Here is a 25,307-nt window from a genome sequence, read left to right on the forward strand (position 1 = left end):
CTGCGCCCCAGCCTGTGAGAGATGCATCCGTCGTCACCACTTTTCTCAGTACAATAGGACCTAGAGGGCATCCTGTCCTGAGAAAAGATGGGGCTCTCCAATGACAGAGAGTGCTCGCGCATTCTGGTGAGACACGCACTCTCTGGTTGAGGCAGCTCTTGGGACGAATGCCTTGTGACGCTTTCCAGTTCTGAAAATCTCTCATTCGCAGAAGTCCCAGGGGAACCACTGACACCGTTGAGGCCATCAGTCCTAGTAGCCGAAGACACATCCTGAACGAGACTGATCTCCCTCTTTGAAAAAGGGAGAGGCAGCAGTGAATCGTCTTGATGCGATCCTCTGACAGGAAAGCTCGAAATGTCACAGAATTCAACCTGAGACCCAAGTAGACTATTTCTCGGGCCGGAGATAGACAACTCTTCGTTTGGTTTATTTTGAAACCCAGTCTCTCCAGATGCGTCACTAGTGTGTAGTGGTCTCGTGCAGTTTTGCTTCAAGAGCTTGTTCCATGTGCCTCTCGTGCAATGACAGTAACAGAACAATGCTATGTACAGATTGAAAAGGAGAAAAAAGATGCTTGCAATAGTGTTTGGGGAAAACCGTTTCTAAATTTGTTTATGGCCAAGAGGCTGATCTTTAAACAAATCACAAACAACTGGAAATTATTATGAAAAACCCATTAAAAGTTCTAGCTAGAATTCAAAGATGATGACCCAAGATTACCAGACCACAGAATTATCAGGTGAAAGTGCACTGTCGACTTGGAAAATATATGCCTGACCAGAGCATATTTACCAGAGATTGGATCTTCAGATGTGGAAAGAGAAGATCTGTCATGTACAGGCTTAGACACAATAACAGTAACAGACGGATCAGTTAAAATAGTTTATTAATGAAACATTAGGAGCTCAGTCCATAAACCGGTAAGTTGATCAACAGAGGCTTGACATTAACGTTGTTTGTCTTACAGGTTTGCAGAGTAAAGAAGACGAGGGATGATGGCTTGGTTGATGACTGGATTGAGGTAACAAGGCAGGTAGAGTATTTCAGGAACTTCTAGCAGGCTCTGCATCAGACAAGGCCAAAGACAGGTGTGTGTGTGTGTGTGTTTGCTACTTATAGTGCTCATGATGAGGGCTGAGTGTCAGGTGTGCATGGTCCACCTGTCAATAATTGTTTCCCTTAAAACTTGTCTTTGATCACCAAAATTACATATTTAAACTTTTTTTTCCTGTGATTTTTTTTATTCATGTCTTAAAATAGCTTGAATGTAACTACAGCTTCATATATGCATTTCTATGAATATGCAAATTAGCCCCGTCTCCACTCACTCACACCAGGGGCCGTTCTTCGTACGTTGATTGCTCAATAAGCTGGATTTCATTGTTGATGATTTGACATGATCCAGGATTACTAGGTTCTTCGAAGCTGATCCCGGAGTTGCTGTCATAGCGGGTGTCCGTAAGCTCAAGCGATGATATTGATGAAGTCCATGTTATTTCATGTACACAGCAGTGAGGACAGAGCCAACGTGTGTTTCTTCATGAGCTGAAACCCTGTGTATTACAGAGTGTCTTTCAGAGACAAGTATTGTGAAATGAAAAAGAGATAAGTGGTACTAGTAGTCATGATTGCTGTAGTTTTCGTGCACAAGGTTTCCGAACACTCCTTTTACTACCACAACTACAAAGAGATTGATATGATAGTGTTCCTCCATTTTAGTTATGGCCTGGATGTAGTCTTATTTATATTTTGTATAAAGTTTCAATAAACTGTTAAATTAAAAAATATTTAAAATGTCAGGCTTTACAAGGTTAAAATACAGTTGCAGTCATAAGATTACATACACTTTTTATTTAACTAAATAAAATGCAACAAACATTATTTTGTGCATATTGTATTTTGTATTCACTACACTATAGCCTAAGCGATTTCACATAACATGTTTACATATAGTCCACAAGACAATAAATAATAGTTACATTATTTTTATGTTGTTCATTAATCCCTTGTTTGTCCTGAGCAGTTAAACTGGCCTTTTTTTTTTCCAGAAAAATCCTCCTGCACATTCTTTGGTTTTACATCATCTCATATACCCTTTCCAACACTGATTATGATTTTGAGATCCATCTTTTCACACTGAGGATATAAACTATGAACAGTCAAACAGGCTACACCCAAAATGGTTAATTTTTTTCAATAGTGTGAACAGCACAAACCACATGGAATCTTATCTTTACAATTCTGATTTTAGTATAACGGTAACAGCTCTATACAAGCAAAACTTGGAAAAACTATGCGAGGAAAACTTTGCTTTCCTCCTTATCCTCATCTGTGTCCTCATTTTCGCCTGCGCACAAATTCACTAGCTCGGCACATCACCTTATAAATGATCTGACTCATAAATGCTTATTATAAAAGCTGACTTTATAGGAACTTGTGTTTACTACCATATGACAGTGTGCCACCTTTTATGGACAATACTGTACATACCGAGCAGCCTATTGCACCATCAGCCCATTTTGCAGCGCGTCATAAGACGGACATAAGCTCCTCTAACAGAATCCACATTTTCAGAACTTTTAATGTATAATTTTTTTATGCGCCTTTAACTTTTTCTGTGTCAGCCGAGAAACAGCTCTGCAAAATGGGCTGAAGGTGCAACAGGCATCTCAGTGGTGGTATAGTTTTATGATGCAATGGCCCTAACGTCTTGTGTGGAGGCTCAAACTTGACTAGATCAATCCTGATGTGCCTCAGAAGTACTTGTGAAGTCAGTGCAGCTGCATTCATGTGACTTCATTACGAAACCAGGGTTTTGATTGATTGCCACAAAATCTGATTTGTCTGTATTGTTTTTGACTACATGCCCATGCATAGTGAGTATACATTTTTATTATACCACACACACACACACACACACACACCACACACACACACACACACACACACACACACACACACACACACACACACACACACACACACACACACACACACACACACACACACACACACACACACACACACACACACACACACACACACACACAAATACTTTGCACTTGTAGATTCTTTTAACATCTTTATTTTTTCCGTCCTTAATTTGTACTCTGTCCTTCAATTCTGTGCTATTTTGAATGTTCACACTGAAACATTTCACCTCATTCTTGATTTCTGGAGAAAACCTCAGAATTGCAAACACCACAATCCGACACCAAGCAGTCATGTGGATGCCACAATTTACACTGAGCATTCAGTTTACTTAAATTGAATGTTAGGTGGAAGACAAGTACATTGACACTACTGTTAAGTTAAAAATAAATACTTTCAAAAACAACAACAACAACAAAAAAAGAATACAAATCCCACAGGGATATATCATAACTTTTTTCATTCTACACAAAATTGTACATTTAAAAAATGTTTTTATCTAATATTCATCTGAGAATTTCAGAAATACAAAATGGTTTTTTTTAACACAACCATAATGGTACATCAAAATGTTAAATATTGTACAAAAGTCGTCTTTCTTCTAAAGCACTAATCAAAATCCATTAACAAACAAGGTGTTGGAACTACTATAAATGCGAGGGAGTGTAACTTAATGTACCTGCCAGCAGCATGTGACACAGTATGTGGTCCTGAGAGCAAGGCCTTGATTTTATGTCCATCAACTGTGCAGCCCCTTTTCCAGGATGACCATGGGCTGCATATCTTGAAGTTGCTTCAGCAAAAGTTCAGAACAAGTGGATGGGTTCTCATACATAACAATTTTAACATTCTTCACAGTCTCAATCTTTAGTGGATTTCTGAAATTAAGAAGACATTGGACTTGATCGCTCTCTTGGATGATTGGTGGAAGTGTTCGCTGTCTTTTTGATGGATTGGATAGAGTGTCTTCACTGAACTTCAGGACAGACGTCTCAAACTCTGAAGGCTTATAAAGTTTTAGTGCAACGTCTTTCTCTACTTGGTTCCCTTGAGAGCTTGATGAGTTCAATATGGATCCTGAGACTTTCAGCATACATTTAACATGCTCCCCGGTGCAGTTGCGAAGACTTTGCTTTCTTTCTACACACATTTTGTTTCTACAATCTGACTTTCGCGGACGACCTCTTTTCCGTTTGACCACAGACATGGTTGTGGCACTTTCGTTAATGAAACTTTCATTAACTAGAACCTCAGCTGCAGGATCTGGGCCTACATCTTGAGGACTGACGTTCAAATTTTCTGTGTGATCTTCATCAAAAACAGTTTGCTCCACCTCAATATCTTTTGAGGTACTATCTGCTCTGGGCATCTCACTGCTTTTCATGCAAAATATGAACTGGCTTCTTTGATCCTCAATGTACTGTTCCGTGAGGCCATGAGTGGTGTAGTGTTTCAATATACTCTGCTCATCACTCATTATTGAATCACAACTCTCAATCATACATGGGTACTGTAGAGGAAGTCTTTGACTGCACATGGCAGATGCTTCATCAATGGATTTAAGAGCCGGCTTTTCTAAGGTCATCAAAAGGTTTTTGGCCTTGTCCTCTCTCTTTTTTGAATTCTTCTTTTTAATTTTTATATTGTTATTTGCAATGTTCTCTTTTCCATTGTTAGAACTTGCACTTAACTTTTTAGCTTGAACATCATTCCCAATTCCACTTTTTTGTTTCTCTTTCATAGTTTCAAAAGTAGCATCATGTTTCTTCATAAGATGTCGAAGAAGGTTTGACTTGGTTGTATAGACCCTATCACAACCTTCAAATTGACATCTGAATGTGAGGTCCACACTCTCAAAGTCCCCATCTGCTGAAACCTTTATTGCTTTGTGATCATTTTTGATATGATCAATGTATTTCAAATGACACGTAAAGTGAGCCGAACATTTTGACTGGTCACACTGAAACGTGCCTACCTCAACACCGGATAACAATGCACTTGCCTTTTCCAATGTGCATCTGTGGAGCAAAAGATAGTGTTTCAACAAACTGGTAACTTTCGACACTACTTTTGAGCATTGCTTGACTTGGCATCTGTATTCCTGCACTTGGACAACTCCATCAGTTTCTTTAGCACTGTTCTTTTCATCACGTTCTGACTGATGCATAGCCCTATAATGGAGGATAAGATTTTGTTGGATTGAAAAGGCAGCCACACATCCTTCATGCACACATCGATATGGCCGGAACATACAGTGCGCATCACCAGAATCAATGGTGTCTATTGGCATAGTAGTTTTCTCTTGAATATCAACCATCACATCTGAATTCATTTCAATTTGTCTGTTAGATTCTGGAGTTGCATTTTCCGTTCTTTCGTCTGGTGTAACCATTGCGTCAAAGAGATGGGGACTTTCACCACTCAGCTCTTGCATCGCAAATATACCTGGTTCATTTACTTCACTGACATGATTCTCTTCAGTCAGAGGGGGGTCTTTCAGCGGTTTTACACATGTAGCAGAAAGCCCTTCAAGATTTACGTTTTCCTTTGATGCTTCCACAGTTCTGCAAGTCTCAGTGCTGGAAACTGTAAGGGACTTTTTTGTGGGGCGTTTCTTTTTTCTTTTGGTAACAATGTTGGCTTCTCCTTTAACATTTGAATCAACAGATGTAACTTGGATTGGATTTGGATTGATTTGGTGTTGAATCTGCTCTGATAGGGAGTCATTTCCCTGGTCAGTGATGAGGCCAGCATGCACATTTTCTGACTTTGATGTAGATTTTCTGACCTTTCTATAACCAAGACCGATTTTCAAGAGAGAAATTTCTTCTTTTGAAAAATGGTGGACATTTTTGTAGTGGATTTTAAGGCCTGTGGTTCTGGTAAATCCCTTTGAACATAAATGACAGTTGTATGGTGCGAATTTGTCAGGGTTTTTCTTCATTTTATTTATCCGGTCCTCGCTGTAATCATGTACACGGCTAAGGTGTTTAAATAAAGCTTCTTTTGTCATTGCTCCATAAACACAGCCTTCTTCACATCTAAAGGGCTTTAAAACACATTTCTGCTCGTTTTGTACAGGATCTTCAATTGTGTGACACTGATCATTTCTGGTGACATCTTTAGAGCTTTGATCATGCAGGTTAGTGCTCTCAGATTTCATCTCACATTTGTCTCGACTGAGTATGTCAACTAAATCAAGACGTTGTAATGCCCTTTCAATTTCTATGATTTTGCCATCTTCACCAGTATTTGCAGAGATGATTTCAGCTTCATGTTTGATTTCTATGCCAGTGTTTGATACAGGTGGATATAAACTGTAATTTCTAGTCATTTCAGAGGGGTCTTGAGAGGACATCGTGTTCTGGATGCTATCTGTGCCACCATGCATGCTTGTTAAAGTGTTACTGTTAAAGGTATTTGATTCTGATGGTGCATAGACGCAGGGTTTGTGAGTGTGCTCAAGTATGTCATTCATGGGGAGAGGTATTTGTGCCGTTGAAATATCAGGATCATTCAGAAAATCAAGAAATGATACTGGTAAATCGGCAGTAAGATCAATTTCATCTACAGGTTTGCACTGGGAACGTTTTGACAAATGACCTCCAAGTGACTTGGTGCTTGAAAACTCTCTGTAGCACCTGCAACAAATGACTTTCCCATCCTGTATTATGGCAGGCCATTTTGCTCTCTTAGATGATTTACTTTTTTTGGATTTCCTAGTTTGACCAGAACCTGAAACATTCTGATCATCTGAAGGGATTCCTTCTGGTCCTTCCTGTGACAATTCATGACCACAAAAATCTTTTGGACTTTTCTCACCAGTCAGGGGGGCAACACTAAATAAATCTTCTGATGATTCCTTAAAATGAGGGGTTAAAAGATTTGACACATGTTTGGCATCTGATGAGAGTAATGCTTCAGTACTATCAGTGCTGATTTCTTTGTTTGAATTTCCCAATGGCTGCACTGAAATAGGACCTGCCTCTGAAGGCAAAGTTGAAAAATATAGGCTGCCATTCTGCTCAGGCAAAGTGCAGATGGAAATATCACCGGGATGGTTTTGTCCAATCCGACTGAATCCAGGATTAACGCTTGACTCAACCTGTGACAAATCACAAGTCTGCTCACTGTTAAAGGCATGTAGTACTCTAAGAGAGCTTGACACATATTTTGAGGCTTCGTTCATTACACTTGAGGGTGTGTTGGCATTCACAGAAAGGGGGATGATGTCATCATAAGATGAGGCAGATGCGTAATCTAAGACTGTGTCAGAATGGTATGATGGGTTTGTGTGCTGGTTGTCAGGTAAAATCGTAGAGCGGTAGGGATGTACGGAAAAGCCTGAATCCAAATTCTCCATTGAAGGTGCTGCCCATGTCTGAGTTATTGGTAATTGCATCAGATCTGTCTGGTTTGGTAATGCTGCACTTTGAGTGTTTTCAAGCTGAGAGCAAAACTTGGCACTTATGGACTGCATACTGTCGTGATTGGAGAAAACAGAGGAAGTACTTTCAAGCACTGAGTCCAGAAATGTAGTTTGCTCAGTTTGTCTGGAACGGCTTGTCCGTTTCACTATCTGAGAACTAATGGTTGTGCTCTCAGATGACGACTTTTTTGCAGCAATTTCTGCAATCCTTTTGTACTTCTTAGATAACTTCCATTCCTCAAAAGCTTCAGAATGAACATTTTTGACATGTCTAGACAAACTTTTTGAGGTGCTGTATTTCCGTGTGCAGGTTTCGAATGGACACACATGAGTCAGACCTTCTTCTTTGTTGGCTTTTTTCACAGAGAGAGACGACTTCAATGTGGAAGACTTAAGCTGACGCAATGTGAAAGAAAACAATTTCTTATCTTTCAAGAGTGTTTGAGTTTCACTGTCAGCATTCCTTAGAGCATCTAAATATTTTGGATCATTGCACTTGATGGGAATAGGCTCCAGTTTTACATAGCAAGATTCAAGATGCAATTGCTTTGTACTTTCAAGACAATGAGGTGTCTCAGATTCATCAGGCTGAACAGCATTAGTTTGGGAATCATTTTTGCTTACTGTCAACTGAGCTGTGCATGACACAAGATGCTCAGGCTGTTCTGTGGAGTCTTGAGTAGTGTCTATAATGCTTTCAACTGTGCATTCCTTTTCTACTGGGGTAAACTCTTGAGAAACCTCTTTCATTTGGCTTGGAGGCAGCTCTAAGGCAGGAAAAGTCGGAGTTAGTACTTCAAGTTGAGAAGGTGAGCCCCCATCAACAGCAGAGTGGCCCTTCTTCTTTGTGTGTCCTTTCTGATGCAGATCTAGCTCAGACAGAGTGTAGAACACCTTGTCACAGTTTTGACTTTTGCAGGAGAACGTCATGTAGTGCTGTGCTTCATGATCATACAGCAAGTATGTCTCGTTGAATATTCTCTCACAGTTTGGATATGCACACTGTGCCTGAAATTCAGTATGTACTTTTCTGTGTACCTGAAGCTCAGCATGAGAGGAAAAGCTGAAATTACATCCAAGCTGAATGCAAAAATACGGCTTCTCACCACAATGCATCTGTAAGTGATCATTAAGATGGGTCACATTAACAAACTGGCGGTGACAATACTGGCACATAGCCTTCTGACTCTGTATTTCTAGGAAATGTATTGCTTCCTGCTCGTTTTTGTGTGCCTTAACATGTGCAACCAAATTCCTGAAGTACTTGAAAACTTTTTGACAACTTGTAACAGGGCATGAACAACATTCAGTGTTGTTAACGTCACGAATAGGGTTGCCCTGTTTGGGGGATGACACTTTAATTTTACTTTTGACTTTTGTGCTGGGACTACTGTTTGAAGCATTTAAACTGTTATTGCAAATTGTCCCTTGGCTAACTTCCACAGCAGTTTTGCTGTAATCCTCTTCTTTTTTCAAGGTACTGGTAGCTGCTGTCAACTTGGTGTCAATACTGGTACGTTTCTTGCTTACACCCATAGCAGCAAGGCGTTCCTCACACGACTGTTTCACATGAGATGCCACATGAGGCTCTAGAACTACCCTATTTTCAAATGTTTTAGCACATATTGGGCAACGGAAAATCCCATCTTGAACATGCTTCAATGCATGCTTCACAATCCTGTGTCCAAGGAACTCTTTATCACACAAAACACAATACTGCATATAAGCTTGCCAATTGCGGAATCGAGCAGAAACAAATCCCATCTCTCTCATCTTCTTCATTTCCCTTTTCTTCTTTCTTTCTACTTCAACTCCACTGAGTTCGTAAGTAGGACTATTGGTAAAATGTAGATGTTGAAAATATTTTTCATCATGGTCATGGACTTCATTGTCTTCACTGTCAGTACATTTGTCAGTAGACAATATAGCTGTTGCCTCCTGACCCATCAAAGCAAGGCATTGACGTTTTAGAGTTTTCCAGTCCCAGAACTCCGGATCAAAAGGCCACTTCGTCTTTAAGGCCAACAACAGGTCACAGCGTAGTGAGTTCAGAATTGGTGGATCCTCCTGCTCAAGCTTTTGGTCAGGCTCATTAAAAACAGTCTCAACAGCATAGTAAGTGTCCAAAGACGGATTTATCAGGAACTCAGTGAGTTGACAAGCCTGTTTTACTTCCAAATCCAAAGGCAGCAAACAAGAGATTGTTTTGCAGATAGTGATATTACAGCCCTCGTTATCATGAACTCCCATTTTTAGACCTTGAATGCACATTTCGATGCACACTGAGAGTCCATTTTTCTCATCCTAAGAAAACAAAAATGTCATTGTCAGTGCCTTGCCTTGGTGTTTATAAAACATTGATATAAAAACAATTTATTATTAATTTTTTTACCTCAGCCTGAATGACTTTGATGAGGAGCAGAATATGGTACACGCTCACAGCGAGGCATGCTAACAGTCTGCATTGCTCCAAAAAGGCCTGTTTTGATTCGAGCCGTATTAGAAGTTTACTCCAAAACAGTGTCAGCTCCCTGTAAGATATACAATATGATCCATGAGATCTTAAAAATGAAATCAAGCACTAAAACATATTTAATGATTAACAAGTATCTTTAAAATACACAGTAGGCTAGCATGACGAGTATAATGTATATATATATAGTATATATCACACCAATAATAATAAAATCACAATTATTTAGTTTCTGTTTCATCATTTCATCATCAACTGTTTCATCATTTTTATGCATGCTCATGAAAACTCCTGTTATAATCAATAAAGCTGTCTACACTGCACAATAAATCTCTGATTTACACTGTGTCTATGTCTTGACTATAACAGGGACATTTGTGCAGTCAGTGAGTTTACACATCATCCAGACAGTTAAAAAGCCTGCACTGAACAAAACAATGATGATCAGTGGTTTTCTTCAGTGCCAGTGAACATGAAATCCTTGTCAGGTGATGTTGCATGTGCGTGCATAATTATTATGCAAGTCGATAGGTTGCAGTCCTGGAAAATGGTGTCACTGGTGAGTAAAGGGTTTCTGGTGGTTTTACACTTCATTCTTAAAGCATTTTGCAGTTAATGGGCCCTATCTTGCACCCAGCGTAATTGACTTTGAACACCGACGCATGTATCATTCCTATTTTGCACCCGCGCACAGCGGACTTTTCCCTCCACAGACGCACATCGGTAAATTAGGGAATGAACTTGCGCTCGCGGGGGCGGTTCAGCGCAAAGAGGAGGCGTGTTCCGGCGCAAAACTCCCCTGGTGCTATTTTCCAGTTTTAGAAAGCAATTGCGCCACTGACCAGGATAAAAACAGTCTAAAGACAGTGGCGCGTTGCGCGTTAGTCATATGGTATTTTAAGGGCGCGTGCTTGGCCATAATGTAGTGTGTTAACGCGCATCCACTTTGATTCTCTAATATAAACAGACGCAGCAGTTTTCATTTTTGCAAATCATACATTATTACAAGGAAAAATATTAACACACGAGGGAAATCATTGTTGTGTCCATGAAGATGTGGAAAAAGATCTATCTAGATTTTTTTTTTTAAATCTAGATTAGGCTACACATTTACCCAAATTATATGCCTGTTTAACCGAAGCTAATTTGGGTGGGTTTCTCCCATCATCCCCAATGTCACTTCTCTGTGTTTTACGGTCCTGACGAGAACGTCGGTCTCCTCGGCTGTGAACCGCTCCTGGCGTGCGCTGGCAAATCCGCCGTTATAATAGCAATCTGCCATGGAACAAGCGCGCCGGCTCTTAAAGGGAATGTGAGAGGACGCTCTGATTGGTTTATTTCACGTTACGCCCAAACCACACCTATGAATAATGAAGCTACTTCAGACCAACCCCTTTTAGATTTGCGCCGGGCGCAATAGTCATTTATCCCGCCGGGAAAATAGCAACAGCGCCGGGATCCGCCCACAAAGTTACTTGCGCTTTGACACTTGCGTTTCAGATCGTTAAAATAGGGCCCAAAGTGTCTTTATATTTAATCCATTTTTAGCAACCCTGCTGACCCAATAAGCATTTCATTGTCCGATGGACACGCCTTAATTGTGAAATTTCTGTAGTCTTGCATCCTTCTCATGACTATTTCATAATTGTTGACTTTTTAGTGTCACTTATATACTAATTTGGCCCAAGTTACTTGCCTAATAATTTGCCTAAATACTTGCACATCTGAATATAAGGCGTTGTTCTCTTTATGGGAAAGTCACAATCATATACCATTACTGATTTTTTCTGATTTTTTTTACTGAAACACCAAAACCTGAATTAGTTTTGAATTAGCTGAAAATTTTAAATGAAATTAAAGCTTATTTAATAATTAATTAATTAATCAACAACTCAAATAAAAACTGAGTTGTATACAAACATTTAAGTTACACATTAGGCAGCTAACAGGTTAAGCAAAATGTAGTGAATATGTAATATGCACCATATATATTTACTATATTTATTAAAATGCTCCTCTCTAGAGTTACTTTTCTAGTTAACTAATGAGCTGTGGACATTGAATTGCTTCCATGGGGTAAATGTAATGTTACATGACTTTGTTTGCAAGCTGTTTTACTGATGTCTTTTCACAATTGAAACTGATTGAGCGACTACATGAGAAATGATACATTTCAGTAAAATAAACGTTTTTTTTTTCAACATACCTTCTTATGTCCGTTCATGTTTATTTTGTGCTATAAGCAGTAGTAAAGATGAAGAGATGATCGTTCATTGTGCTCCGTGCTGCTGCTTGAACATTAAGGAGTGTTTTGACATTAAAGAGTTTCAAAACAACATTATTGTTTAAATTTTGTGATCAAATTGAAAGCTGAAAGTTTAGTTCACGCAGTTAATCAAAACAGTATAAATCTGATCTTGATTCATTTATCAATTCATTTATCGATTCAAGATCGAATAAAATCACACTTGTGTCAATATTGTCAACCCAGCTAGAGTACACACAGCTGACATGTTTACCTGTTGTAGCTTATCCATGTTGTGCACATGAAATAGACGCTGACACAGTCCAAATGCGCCATTGGAGGAGCGTTAATCACTGTTTCATTCAATGATTGGAAAAAATATGATCAGAATATTGACTTGCCTAATAATTATGCACGCACTAGAGTACACACACACACACACACACACATATATATATATATATAGTAAAACCTCACATAATGGAAACAGACCTGAATGAAAATCTGAAATGACACGTTTAGTGAAATACAACAGGCAAAATCACAAACACAATTATTTTTAGATTATTTTTGCATCCCTAGTGCACAGTGATTTAGTGAAATTACAGTTGAAGTACAAGATCTTTTCAAATTACAGTGAAGATTTTTCATGTTAAAAAACAGTACATTCTCTTAACCCAGTTTATTGTTCATTGGCTACTATTAGTATGCTATTCATGGGCTTATCTCCCCCAAAAGTGTAAACATTGAGCACCATCAAAACACTGACAGCGGTCCGCACAGATCTCTTTCCAGCAACCTATAGCAAAGGTTTTAAGGTTTTACAAATGTGCAAGCCAAAATTCACAGCATTTAGAACTTTAAAGATCAAACCGTTCATGAACACGTCAAAGCGTACAGGGACAGCACTGCGATGCACTGCGCTGCAATGGGCACTTTAATAACATGCATCATCATCATGCACCCGTTCAGAAAGACTAAGGGCCAGATTTACTAAACAGGGCAAATTAGCGTGAGAGCGCAATTCCAAAAAAGCGCTGATGGGAGTGGAAAGTTCTCCGCGTGATCTACTGACAACGCGCAAATTAAAGAACACAGACTCAGCCGAATCATTTCCATAATGACCAACACAATCTATCAAAAGCAGTGCAAACCAGCATCTGCTTTAAGACATTTTTTGGGGCGGTGAATAATTTCACAAATACCAGTAAATGGACTAGTGCAAACCTTAAATTACCTTCATTTAAATACTCTCCTCCCATAAATTTTGCATCTGAAAGGGAAACTCCTACAAATGCATATGCAATAAGGCAAGCTGCAAAAATAATGGTGTCCCCGCCTTTCAGTGCTAATTTTCCACTGCGTGTCTTTAGCATATCCTGACAGTAGTTTTTTAATGCCAAAAGAGGGTTTGCGCTGGCGCCAGCTGTGAGTAAATCTGGCCCTAGGTTTATAACGTTTACTCAGCCTCAAACAGGTGTGGCACGTCATGTCAAAAAGTGCGCCTGGTAAGGATACATTGGATGGGTTTATTATAAGCAAGCCTACTCAGTTGCTTACTCATGACCCATAGCAACAAAACTTAAAGTATTCCTAATATTTTGGACCTTTTATTGAAATAAGTCCAACTTTTACCAGTTAAGACATGCCTTCACAAGGACCCGTAAGAGCTGTGTTTGTGATCTTGGAGTTGGTGGAGGTGCAATGCGATGTTTGCAAGGTTGATTGAAAAATTTCTGCTAGGTGACACTAGTGTCGCAGAAACTACATACTTCACCTTTGAAAATAAGAACAAATGTCTTACCAGGCACAATAAGCATCCCCACTGAGAAGCTGGCGCTTGAAAAAAGCAGTACAAAGACTGAGAGCTCCCTTCTCGTCTTCCTCGGACTCCAAATTACAAATCATGTCCAGAGCCTCCTTACAGTCTACCTCCTTTATCTACCAAACATAACAGAGTGAATTTAGGTTACACATTATTTGCAATAGTCAAGCTTATGCAAATTAAATAATAATAAATAAATAACAAACAATAATAATAACGGATTAATGAAAGGGATAGATCACACAAAAAGGAAAGTGTTGTCATCATTTGCTCACCCATTTTGTTTGTTTAACAGGGACAGTATAGGCATTGTTACACACAGACAACCAATGCCATGTACATAGGCCATAAAGCTAATTTGCGGCCCTCGTATCTGGTCCAAACCTAAAATAATTATCTTTTGTAACACAAATGAAAATTCTCATCATTTTTGTTCCGCTATTGAAACTGAATGCAACAAAAAGTGTCATGCATCAAAACCTACAAAAAAACATGGTAAAAGTAATCTATGAATTGAGCAGTTTAATTGCAGTCTTCAGAAGAACTTTATATGATATTAGTCAGATTTAGGTTTTTATTCCAATATAAACACCGAACAACACACATTCATAATGCACATACACACATCAAACAGGGCAAACACAGAAGCCCAATGGGGTTTGTTCCCGCATGCCAAGCAAGTATAATTGAGCCTTCATGCTTACCATATTTGAGGAACTCTATGTATATGCATTGATCATGGATGAGAGCATATTAAAAATATTCATTTGTGCTCCGAAGATCTTCTTTAAAGTCTTCTGGCATTGGAACCACATGAGGGTGAGTAAATAAATGTTACATTTAAATTTTTGGGTGAGCTAACCCTTTAAAAATTATAGCGATTCTATCATGACACAGAAAATAATATTCATATATTCATGTTGTGCAAGGCTATAGAGCTGGTAAGTCCCGCCCCCTCCGTAAAATCCCGCTGAACCTCCAAGTTGAAAAACCGTCAATGCAAGTGAATGGGAGAAAATAATTATTTTCTGGTCCCGTTCGAATTGTGCCATGAATGTGAACATATGTTGTCTGTGAATTTTTTATATAATCTTTAGTGTGAAGAATGCTACAGTTTAGCGGGTAGAAGTTTGATACGGGTAGACTTTGTGTGAGAGCACTTTGTGGACTACAACTCTTCGCTGCTTTCGACGCGTTTGAAACATCAACACCACTAGCTCACGGCTCTAGCTCACGGATCCCGCTAGACATGGCTGTGTCTTTGGTGCACTTCACCGCCTTCTTTCAGGGAGAGGACAAAATCGTTGAGGTTGGCGAAAACCACGGGCAAGTCAACTTTATGGGGTGACGTCACATAGGCGACATGTAGTCTTTCTCGTTATGTCTTTTCCACAACTGCTAGCCGACGAATCATACCATATACTGTCAAACTTGTAACATGAAAGATTATATAAAAAATTCACAGACAACATATGTTCACATTCATGGCACAATTCAAACGGGACCAGAAAATAATTATTTTCTCCCATTCACTTGCATTGACGGTTTTTCAACTTTGAGGTTCAGCGGGGTTTTAAGGAAGGGGCGGGACTTACCAGCTCTATACATTTAAAACATTATTGAAATATTAATTCTGAAGTTCAACAAAAAAAATCTAATTTGTGGAAGTAACCTCTGGAGGTGCTCAAACAGCTTAATTCAATAAATAAAGACTGTTACAGAGGAGAGCTTTTCATGTACAATCCACTCATGCATACTTGAACTTCAGCATTAATACAATATAGTCTATATTGTAATTGTAAATCACTCTGATTTAAAAAAAAAAAAAGAAAAAAGAAAAAGACCCTCACCTCTTGCATAAGTTCTTGTTGTGGCTTTATTTCACACAGACATACGAGGTAGATTTGTTTGAAGTTCTTCTTTCCTCCAAATTCAGGAAACTCTGCGCATATCTTTGCTAGTATTGCAGCTTTATCCATACGCTTCAGTTTGATGAGGTGCTTTATACGCATATGAAGTAGTTCAGGTCCTTCTCGAGATAAAAACTTGTGTACTACAGAAGACGCACATCCAAACAAGTTAACAATAGTAGCAGTACAATTATAAATTAATGTCATTATTACCGAAATTTGGAACAAATAAGTATGAACTATAAAAGAGAGAATATTCAAATAAAAAAGTGATAGACGGTAAAAGCATTTTTACCTTTCTCTACGTTAGGGACGTCACTTGAGAGAAGGCTACACAGAGTGGAGTTGGACCACACACCATTCTCCTCCACCAGAGTCAACAGGGTGTGAAGCTGCGAGTTTCCACGTGCCTGAAGGATCTCATGAGCCATCTGCATCAAACAAATCATCACAATATTAAAACCTTAATTAACTCCAGCCACACGTAACCCTGCCCATAACCCTATCCATAATATTCACAAGATGACTGGCAAGTGGTTTCTGTGCACAGAACGCAGATACGACTAATCGATAATCAAATTCGTTGTCGATTGTTTTCATTATTGATTATTATCGATTTTATCAATGAGTTGTTGCAGCCCTACTAACAGTATAACGAGAACACTATTGCATTACAAATTTGTGAATTCTTTGTTTATTTGCTAATATTTTAACGTGTTATGGAAAGAGTGCATCCACAGCAGAATGACTAATTATTTAGTAAACAGTCTTTTAGATTCTTCTTTTTCAAAAACTAAGGGTGCTCTGATCAGGATTTTTACATTTCAACAGGATCGTCACTTACTAGAAGTTTTGGTGGCTTAAAGAGCCCCTATTTTAAAAAAAACATTCAGTGTGTAATATAGCTGTTTGTGAATGTAAACGTTCGGCAAAGTTGTATAGTCGAAAGTGCCAGCCAAATAAATAAAGTGATTGTCTCCCAAAAGAAAGAATCGATTCTGATCCGCCAATATGAGTCGTTTGTATTTCGAATCTCACTACTTGACGGTTCTACGTCACTAGAAATTAAATTTGCATAATGCTTGCTTATGTTGAACGGTGTCTGCCCGCAAACAACTTGACCAGCTCACAACAAGTCATTTTACTTCAACACGGGATTCGCTAAACGCTTGCTCTTAAAAGATGGGTCAGTACCCAGTTTATTTGGAACAGCTTGCTCCTCAGAATCACAACCTGTTATGTGAATAATTATTGATATTATATTTTCTACCGGGTGTTCAAAATAAGTACCATAGTTTTGTGTTTTATAATGTGTAAGTTTCCAGCTAACCAGCTAACTCAAGTTATTATAGTGTCTTACTGAAAACTTCTGCTAAGCAGCTGTGGGCCACTATTACCTAAAACATTAATGCAGATTGTTTGTCGTTCTTAAGTCTTTGAGTAAAGATAAAGGATGGAGCAAGATTGGTTTTACAAACTTTTGTTACATCAGTCATTCATGTTAGTCCTGGGTGAACGTATGCATAGTTATTGATACAGCTCCCGGGTTGAATAACTAATTCTTACAATGTTTCATCATTGGACTAAAGCTCAGGATTGATATGGTTAAATCGACTCCATCATTACAGTGTGTACAATCTCTGAACTTTAGGAAGCCTCCGGTTATGTATTGGGCATTTAGCTTCCAAAATATGCTGTAAGCGGTAGACCAATCACAACAGACTGGGCCATCTGACCAATCAGAGAAGAGTAGCTCGCGGAAAGGAGGGATTTAGAGAGACTGATTCATCCGTTGAGTTGTTTGAGAATCATTGAAAAATGTGATGATGTGCAATGTATCGGGACAATAAAGCCTTCCCTACACCTCCCCCTAACCAATAAACACTTTATTATTAAACACGTTAGACACCTTATTTCCACTTTCTGAATATTTAAAAAAAAAAAAATACATTAACATAATATTTACTTTTACATAATATGATATGTGATGGGAAAAGGGAATAGAGTGAATTCGACAAAAGGCGGATTCGAACTCCGGTCGATTTGCGTCAAAACTATCTGCCATGCACCTTACCCCTACACTATTGCTACTGTTGGCAATCAAACATCTTCTGTAATTTTGTCTGGCCAAACCAGATGTCAGTGGGTGGAATTAGTGTAAATAAACACTTAAGGGCAACACCCCACGCGGTGGCACATTGTGTTATCATGGAATTTTCCATGCTCTGAAAACATGAAAAGTGTAAACAGCAGAAATATCCCATTTTCAAGCTTTTAATAAAAAAAATCTTCGATATACAGTTGTGGTCAGAATTAATGGCACCCCTGGTAAATATGATATGGGTAAATATGGGCTGTAAAAATAAATCTGCATTGTTTTTCCTTTTGATCTTTCATTCAAAAAAAATGCACAAATCTAACCTTTCATTGAAGTAAAAGAATTGAAAGTGGGGGGGTAAAACACATTATGAAATAAATGCTTTTCTCCAAAACACACTGGCCATAATTATTGGCTCCCTGTTATTAAATCATTTTGCAACCTCCCTTTGCCAAGATCACAGCTCTGAGTTTTCTCCTATAATGCCTGATGAGTTTGGAGAACAACTGACAAGAGATCAGACACCATTCCTCTATACAGAGTCTCTCCAGATCCTTCAGATTCACAAGTTCATGTTGGTGCTTCTTCTCTTCAGTGGAGCCCAGTCATTTTCTATAGGGTTCAGTTTTTTCAAAGCTTCTTTTTGTGCTCAGTTACTTGGAACTGAATTATTGTCCTGTTGGTCAAAATGGGGATTTTCAATTCTTTAGCTATTTTCGTACAGCCACTTTTTTGTGATGCTCAACAATCTTTTGATGCACATCAGAACTATATTCTTTGGTTTTACTCATTGTGAAGGATGATTAAGGGAATTTGGCCTTTGTGTTTCCTTATATTTACACTCATGTGAAACAAGAAGTCATAGCTAGACAATCTGTGTGCTAAAAAAAAGTTAAATATTAATGGGAATATACTTCAGAGATATTTTACTCATAAAAAATTCTGGGGGTGCCAATAATTGTGGCCAACGAGTTTTGGAGAAAAACATTTATTTCATAATGTGATTTCTGACCACATCTGTATGCCTGTTTTGTAACGGATATGGATGATAGTGAGAGTGCTCAGTCATTGGCTAATGCAATAAATGCACTGCGGTCGGTGAATCTTGTCGGAGAAATTGAGATTTAGCTCAAATTATTATGCCATAACCAAAATAAGATGATTGTGGACATTAATGTAGCAAATCAATGGTTGGGCATGGACACAATATGAATGTATTAAAATGAACTTTGCTAGCTGTGTTGATCACTATTTATCTGGCCACACATCCATGGAGGAAAAATCATGAAAATTCTTTCACAGAATTTAGTCTTTTTTAATAAATTTTTTTTTAACATGAAATGGGCAATTTGTTATTTATTGTTATTAATGATATTTTGTTGCATAATTTTGCTACATGGATTGCCCTTAACCAGATACACACTTCTTAAACTGACTGCTAAGCAGAAAATCAGTTGGGTAATGATAAATATTCTTTATATAAATATTTTCAATAAAGTTGAACAAATATTTTCCCTATAGATATGAGTTTTGACTAGGTGTGTGTTTGATTTGGTGTTATTACCAGGGGTTTTACAGTATGGTTGCTTGGTGATTTTGTTTCGGAACGTTCAGAGAACGTGAATATATTTAATTTGCACATTCTGACTTATTTTGCCAGCACAGGTCATATATATTCACTGTGTAATGAAAGCAATCATATAATTGACGGCACAGAGAAGAAATGTGCATTGAAAAGTTAAAAAAAAATCATGCTTAGTTTTCCATGTTTAGTAAACCCAAAAAGCCATTAACTCTTACCCAATACGTTCTTAAAATAATAATACTAATTAGAAATGCTGTTGTGTGATGCTTATATTTGATGCTTATATGAATGTAATAATAATTTGATATGCCAGGTCCATCCACCAGTTCCATAAGATACTGCACATTACCTTTGTGTCAATAAAAATATTTAATGAAGTCTTGTCTCTGACCTTGACAGAAGACTGAAACTCTTCCCATAAGGCACCAGGGATTTTCCCGGAGAATGACAACAGAAGATTCAGACAGCTCCTAGCAGGGAACAAAAACATCTATTGAGACAATTTCCTTTACACTGCGTTCAAACTGACTCACTTATTTACTTATGCACTATTCTCTATATAGTAAAAGGCACACAATGCACTTTATGGTAAAATTCCGAAATTCGCTGGTCAAAAACCTAATTTTTGACTCAATTTGTAACTCAATTTGAGCTTCATTTTGGTCAAATGTTAATAATACATTAATAATACACGTGCAAGTGTCTGACCATATATAAATGCATTCATTCATGTAGGTTATTTCTTATTTTCTGCTTTGTAACTTTGAACTTAAAAACATGCAGTTTTTTTTTTTTTTTTTTTTGCCCACCCTGTTTTATGAAGGCCCACCCTTTTGAACATTTCTGGCCAGGCCCCAGTCTGTTACTGTGATTTTATTCGGGCTAAGCGAAGGGGTGTCCTAAAACAGTAACACACACCGCCACCTAGTGGCTAAAGTAATAAATTAGATTCACACAGGCTCAGACACAGGGTCCCATAATCTTGTGATAGAATGAATCAATCCACAATGAAACAGTTTAAGCCATATTTATGTGCAGTTTTTATTCAAGATGTCTTCCCATGACAGGCTTTTTAAGACCTGCACAAATAAAATGAATACCATATGGGTGGGGTAGAAACGTCTATGGTAACATCCAAACCATACAATAAATATAAAAATGATGATTTGAACCATCACTGAACTTACTTAAACTTTGTTGCATTATTTTCCTGTTATCACTGTAAAGCTGCTTTGGAACAATCTGTATTGTAAAAAGCGTTTATATAAATAAAGGTGACTTGACTTGTGTGGCGAGCAGGGCTCAATTCCTCTAAAACTTAAAAGATCCAAAAAAATTAATAAAAGCATTGCAGAAATAATCAATCGAGTGGTCTAATCCAAATCCAAGTCTTCTGAAGAGATGACTTTATATTGAACAGATTTACAACGGCACACATACTGTAGTAAACATAAACATTAAAATGCTTGTGTGATGCGCGAAAACAACATGAGATTGTTGAGTGTAAATGCAGAATTAAAATGTACAGTTTGGGAATAGTCATTTTCATGTGTTGTGAGTGATTGCAATGTTCAAATGAAGCACATACGAGCTGGAGCGGAACCCCTCAAACTGAAAGCGCAAACATCATTTAAATCACCATCACATTTAGTTTTAGTAGTATGATTATTCAAAGCATTTTAGATGGTTTATTATTATATGTATAATGCATTAATCGCAGGAGAGGCAGGACATAGCGAGCCCTGGGAGAGTCTGTGCAACAAATGCCTGCATTGAAAGCGTGAGTTTCAGTGACATTACTACATTAAACTATTATATGATGTTGAATTTAATGTATAATAATTCAATGGGTGGATATTTGTGGGTCCTGATAATACAATAATAATAAAAATGTAATAATAATAATAAAAAACGCCTTTATTTAAAATATTGTGATAATATTGTATCGTGAGTTCAGTATCACGATTTGTCACAAACAAATCTATATATAAATCTATATATCCAAATATCTTAAACAGGCTATATGAATGTATATGACCTGAAGCATGACCGACGCATGTAATCGGACACGCTCTGTGTATGTGTGTGATTTAAGTGACGTGACTTATAGCCAAGTATGGTGTCCTATGGATCCCATACTCGAAATTTGTGCTCTGCATTTCACCCATCCAAGTGTACACACACAGCAGTGACAGTGAGTATTGAACACATACACACTGTGAACACACACCCGGAGCCGGGGAGTCATTGGGGCACATCAGTTGTGGGTAATGAGAGTGGAAGAGAGTGCTGTTCATTCACTCTCCCCACCTACATTTCCTGCCTAGCGGGACTCAAACCCGCTACCTTCGGGTTACAAGTCCGACTCTCTAACCATTAGGCCACAACTGTGTGCGTGGAGGAACTGTCTGAGAACCGCCTCAGACACGAGATGCTGAAAAGTAGCTGAATTTATAAAAATGACCCCGTTCAAGAGTTTACATACCCTTGATTCTTAATACTGTGTCGTTACCTGGATGATCCACGACGGTGAAAACATTTGAACAGGATGGTACTGCCCTTCGGAAGCAAAAGAAGATACTTGCATGTTTCCCTGAAGAGTTTCCTTCTGGAGCATCAGTGAATGTTTGAACCTTTTTTAATAGTTGTGTGTTTGAGTCACTCAATTGTTACTCAAAAAGTGTGAAAAGATGGATCTCAAAATCATACAGACATTTCTGGAAAGGGTTAAAATATGAGAAAGATGCTGGAAAACTGAAGAATTTTCGAGACCTTGAGAATTTTTTGAAAAGAACATTGGGCAGTTAAACAAGATCGTGTCGTGGATCATCCAGGGTTCATAAACTTTTGAACAGGGACTTTTTTTTTTTATATACATTCAGCAATTTTTTTGTCTTGTGGACTATATGTAAACCTCTTTTATGTAAAATATCTTATTCAGGAGAGTACTAAATAATAAACTAACATGCATTTTGAGCATGCAAACCCATTCTGGTCTATACTCACCATGATAACTTGTCCAGCACATCTGTTAGGTGTTCACATTCAGGGCTGAGGAACGGGCTAGCCTCAGCGCAGCACATTATAGCTACTGTGTACATCTCCAACAGAGGAAGCGGATCTTCATCTGGTCTCCACTGACATCCATGCTGCATCAAAACCTGAAAGAAAAAAAAGAGCCATAAATAAAGGGTCCAGTCAGTCTCAGCTCAGAGTCTAAACTGTATAGTCTCAGTGATGGCCCAACGCCAATGACAAAAGCATCTGACAGTAGTAGTAAAAAAATTATTAAATATGGTACATATGATGAAAAGTAATGATTGATATATTATTACATTACATTTGTGGAGGCCACGTTGCGATCAAATAAAATATTGACAGGATCTAGAATGATTAATTTAATCTGATAATCAGATAATTTGACAGAGTAATAATTGAGAAAACAGCTGTTTTCTTCAAAAAAGACATGATTATTACAAAATCATCTCGATGTTACATCAGATGATTTGATATAGTCTAACGTTATATATATTTATAATAAGGATTATATGATGTACCTCAAATAACTGTTCTGAGTGAAAGTAAAGGCTGCTGCTACAATAAGCTAATGTGTTAGCCATCAGAAGCAGTCACCATACCAAACATACATATAAACAAACAGCATGTCTGTAAGATTTAATGACTTTAAAACACAATCATGCTTCATCTCTTCAGCATACAGCTTTTTGTGTTTTTCCCATCATATTTATGAATGACTGTATTATTAGTTTTGTTATCGTTGGTGCAGCGATGCAAACATGCAGCATCGTCCACGAACAAAGACTGGTAGATTAAAACGCATGAATAAAGTCGTACTTGACAGAAATCCCGACAAAAACTATTGGAGGCATCTAGCGTCGACTCGGAGGTCCTTTTTAATTCAGAGATAAGATCCTGAAATTTCTGTCTGAGGGCCACAGCCTCAGTCGCGCTGCCCTCCTCCTCCGCCATCTTCGCTGCATTCACACACCAGCCCAAATATCTCAAACTACTACGGCCAAGGCCTGATCCAAATATTCATGACCCGTGCATTCACTATTAGAGGGCTACCGAGCAACGTCAGCACAGCCCAATTAATATTCAAGCAACAACAACAAAAAAAAACTACATTACAGCAAGGTAACAGAGCGATGCATACAATACATATTTAATATTTATGACCGGGAATCAGTCGCCATAGCAACTGTTTTGAAGTACGTCAAAGAAACATTTAATATTCAAGCATGATTCATGACCCAATCTTTCGTCATAGTAGTATTCAAAAATTCTCTTCGAGTAGCATAACGTTCCGGCCACAAAAAATAACGCCATTGACACAAAAATAAATCTCTTTTACTTTCTTTAAAAAACTAAGCTTGGGATTTCATAAAACAATTTAAAAGAAAAAATTTTTTCACCCCGTGTGTCCGTCTTATCATGCATGTTTGTTTTTTTTAAACAAAGAAATGTAATAGCAACAAAGAAATACATAGACATGATGGCACATCAGTCCAGTAAACAGGCAGAAAATTGATGGAGAAAAGAAATGAAGCAGCTGTCAAGTAATCTTATTTTTAATTAATGTATTTGAACAATCTTACAGCAGTGATGACAAAATAAGTCAGCAATTACTAATAAAAGAGGGCTTAAAAGCATTCCAGCATGCCTTGATTTTTTTTTAAATTCAATTTAATTGTAATAGCATTTTATGCTCATAAGGTATTTATGGAAGTATAGGGCAATCTTTAAAAAAAGAATTGTTGAAAACAGAATCTAGTTTAGCCTACATAAGACAATTGGCACAGTATGCATAGCAAACTTCTAACAGTAGCTATAGTTTCACTTTAAATAGCCTATATAAGTCATTGTGAATTAAAAACAGAAAATAAGCACTGCAGTAAAATGACAGGTAGACAGGAATATAACTAAATGTAAGCAAACAAGTAAACTAGTAACAGTGTTTTTAAGACTTGTGATAGTAGCAGGTGCTACAGTGGCAGTCTGTGTGGTTGACTAGTTTGACATCATTGACAAGTACCTACAAACAAACACAAACAAATTTTATTATATAATAACGAAATAAATAATGTAATATAATAGCAGTTATTCATTTATATTTTACCCGTTTAACTTCTTTGGCTACACAGCATGTAGCTTCTGATGTGATATTTTTGGGAACAAGCATGGTTTTCTTGGACCTCAGGGGTGTGGGGTAAGCCCTGGAAAAGCAGCATCCCATACACTGATAGACAGGAGCCCCGGGCTTTGAGAAAATGTTGTTCTCCTTGAGTTTGCACTCCTCACATCCAACTTGTAAATAAACACACACACACAAATGTGAAGGAAAACGTAGCATATCGAGTATTAGAATTTAGTCATTGATTATCAACTTACAGTTAGTCATATCATTTCTTGGATACAGTTGTCCAAGATGAATAAGCATTAAAAACAATAATATACTTGCTCCAGCATATCTTGTCCAAAACATGATGGCTATAATAGAAAAAAATAACACAGATGAAAAAGAAACACTTTCCAAACGACACTCACATTTTTAAAATACATCAAATAAGTACAAACACCCTGATCATTTTTCCTCTAATGTTATATTTGTACATCTTAAGTGAATTCTTTAAGATCACAAATATATATATATTTTTACCTTTGTTCTTGACTTCCAGTGAGACGAGATCAATCTGTCTTCTCAGGCACAGGTACCTTTTATACCTTGCTTACGCCTGCCCCATATTGTGTGTGTGTGAGCTTGTGTGTGCATTGCATGTGATTGTT

At 37.9% G+C, this 25,307-nt stretch overlaps 2 protein-coding genes across 4 annotated transcripts; both read right to left on the bottom strand.

Annotated features, from left to right (window-relative positions):
* Window positions 1-3,072: 3,072 nt before the first annotated feature.
* znf292a (zinc finger protein 292a) lies at window positions 3,073-23,577 on the bottom strand. 3 transcript variants are annotated; one of them, XM_079631981.1, is made up of 9 exons: window positions 23,355-23,522; window positions 22,506-22,660; window positions 19,891-19,969; window positions 16,112-16,247; window positions 15,757-15,959; window positions 13,886-14,022; window positions 12,356-12,434; window positions 9,756-9,894; window positions 3,073-9,667 (listed from the first exon to the last, which is right to left on the bottom strand). In XM_079631981.1, the coding sequence occupies exons 6-9, from the start codon at window positions 13,899-13,901 to the stop codon at window positions 3,674-3,676; spliced, it is 6,228 nt and encodes a 2,075-aa protein (XP_079488107.1). In that variant the 5' UTR covers window positions 13,902-14,022; window positions 15,757-15,959; window positions 16,112-16,247; window positions 19,891-19,969; window positions 22,506-22,660; window positions 23,355-23,522; the 3' UTR covers window positions 3,073-3,673. The 3 variants fall into 3 exon arrangements, with proteins under 3 accessions (XP_079488107.1, XP_079488106.1, XP_079488108.1); XM_079631980.1 differs by lacking the exon at window positions 12,356-12,434 and having other exon boundaries at window positions 23,355-23,577; XM_079631982.1 differs by lacking the exons at window positions 13,886-14,022; window positions 15,757-15,959; window positions 16,112-16,247; ... (1 more) ...; window positions 22,506-22,660; window positions 23,355-23,522 and adding an exon at window positions 12,043-12,124.
* An 839-nt stretch (window positions 23,578-24,416) lies between these two features.
* cga (glycoprotein hormones, alpha polypeptide) lies at window positions 24,417-25,098 on the bottom strand. Its single transcript, XM_079631882.1, has 3 exons — window positions 24,912-25,098; window positions 24,640-24,827; window positions 24,417-24,555 (listed from the first exon to the last, which is right to left on the bottom strand). Exons 1-3 carry the CDS (start codon window positions 25,003-25,005, stop codon window positions 24,481-24,483), a joined length of 357 nt encoding a protein of 118 aa, XP_079488008.1. The 5' UTR covers window positions 25,006-25,098; the 3' UTR covers window positions 24,417-24,480.
* Window positions 25,099-25,307: the final 209 nt, after the last annotated feature.

This window comes from Phoxinus phoxinus, assembly GCF_949152265.1.
Source record: "Phoxinus phoxinus genome assembly, chromosome: 13".
In the NCBI taxonomy this organism is placed as follows: Eukaryota; Metazoa; Chordata; class Actinopteri; order Cypriniformes; family Leuciscidae; genus Phoxinus; species Phoxinus phoxinus.

What these genes read in the sequence shown, in the direction of transcription:
- znf292a (XM_079631980.1), bottom strand. Translation starts at nt 23,489, where the DNA reads ATGGCGGAGGAGGAGGGCAGCGCGACTGAGGCTGTGGCCCTCAGACAG. An exon ending in AACAAGAACTTATGCAAGAG is followed by an intron (nt 14,023 to 15,756) that starts GTGAGGGTCTTT and finishes TATGTTTGGTAG; the next exon opens with ATAAAGGAGGTAGACTGTAA. An exon ending in GGGGATGCTTATTGTGCCTG is followed by an intron (nt 9,895 to 13,885) that starts GTAAGACATTTG and finishes TATATCTTACAG; the next exon opens with GGAGCTGACACTGTTTTGGA.
- cga (XM_079631882.1), bottom strand. Translation starts at nt 25,005, where the DNA reads ATGTTTTGGACAAGATATGCTGGAGCAAGTATATTATTGTTTTTAATG. An exon ending in AAGAAATGATATGACTAACT is followed by an intron (nt 24,828 to 24,911) that starts GTAAGTTGATAA and finishes TTTATTTACAAG; the next exon opens with TTGGATGTGAGGAGTGCAAA. An exon ending in TAGCCAAAGAAGTTAAACGG is followed by an intron (nt 24,556 to 24,639) that starts GTAAAATATAAA and finishes GTTTGTTTGTAG; the next exon opens with GTACTTGTCAATGATGTCAA.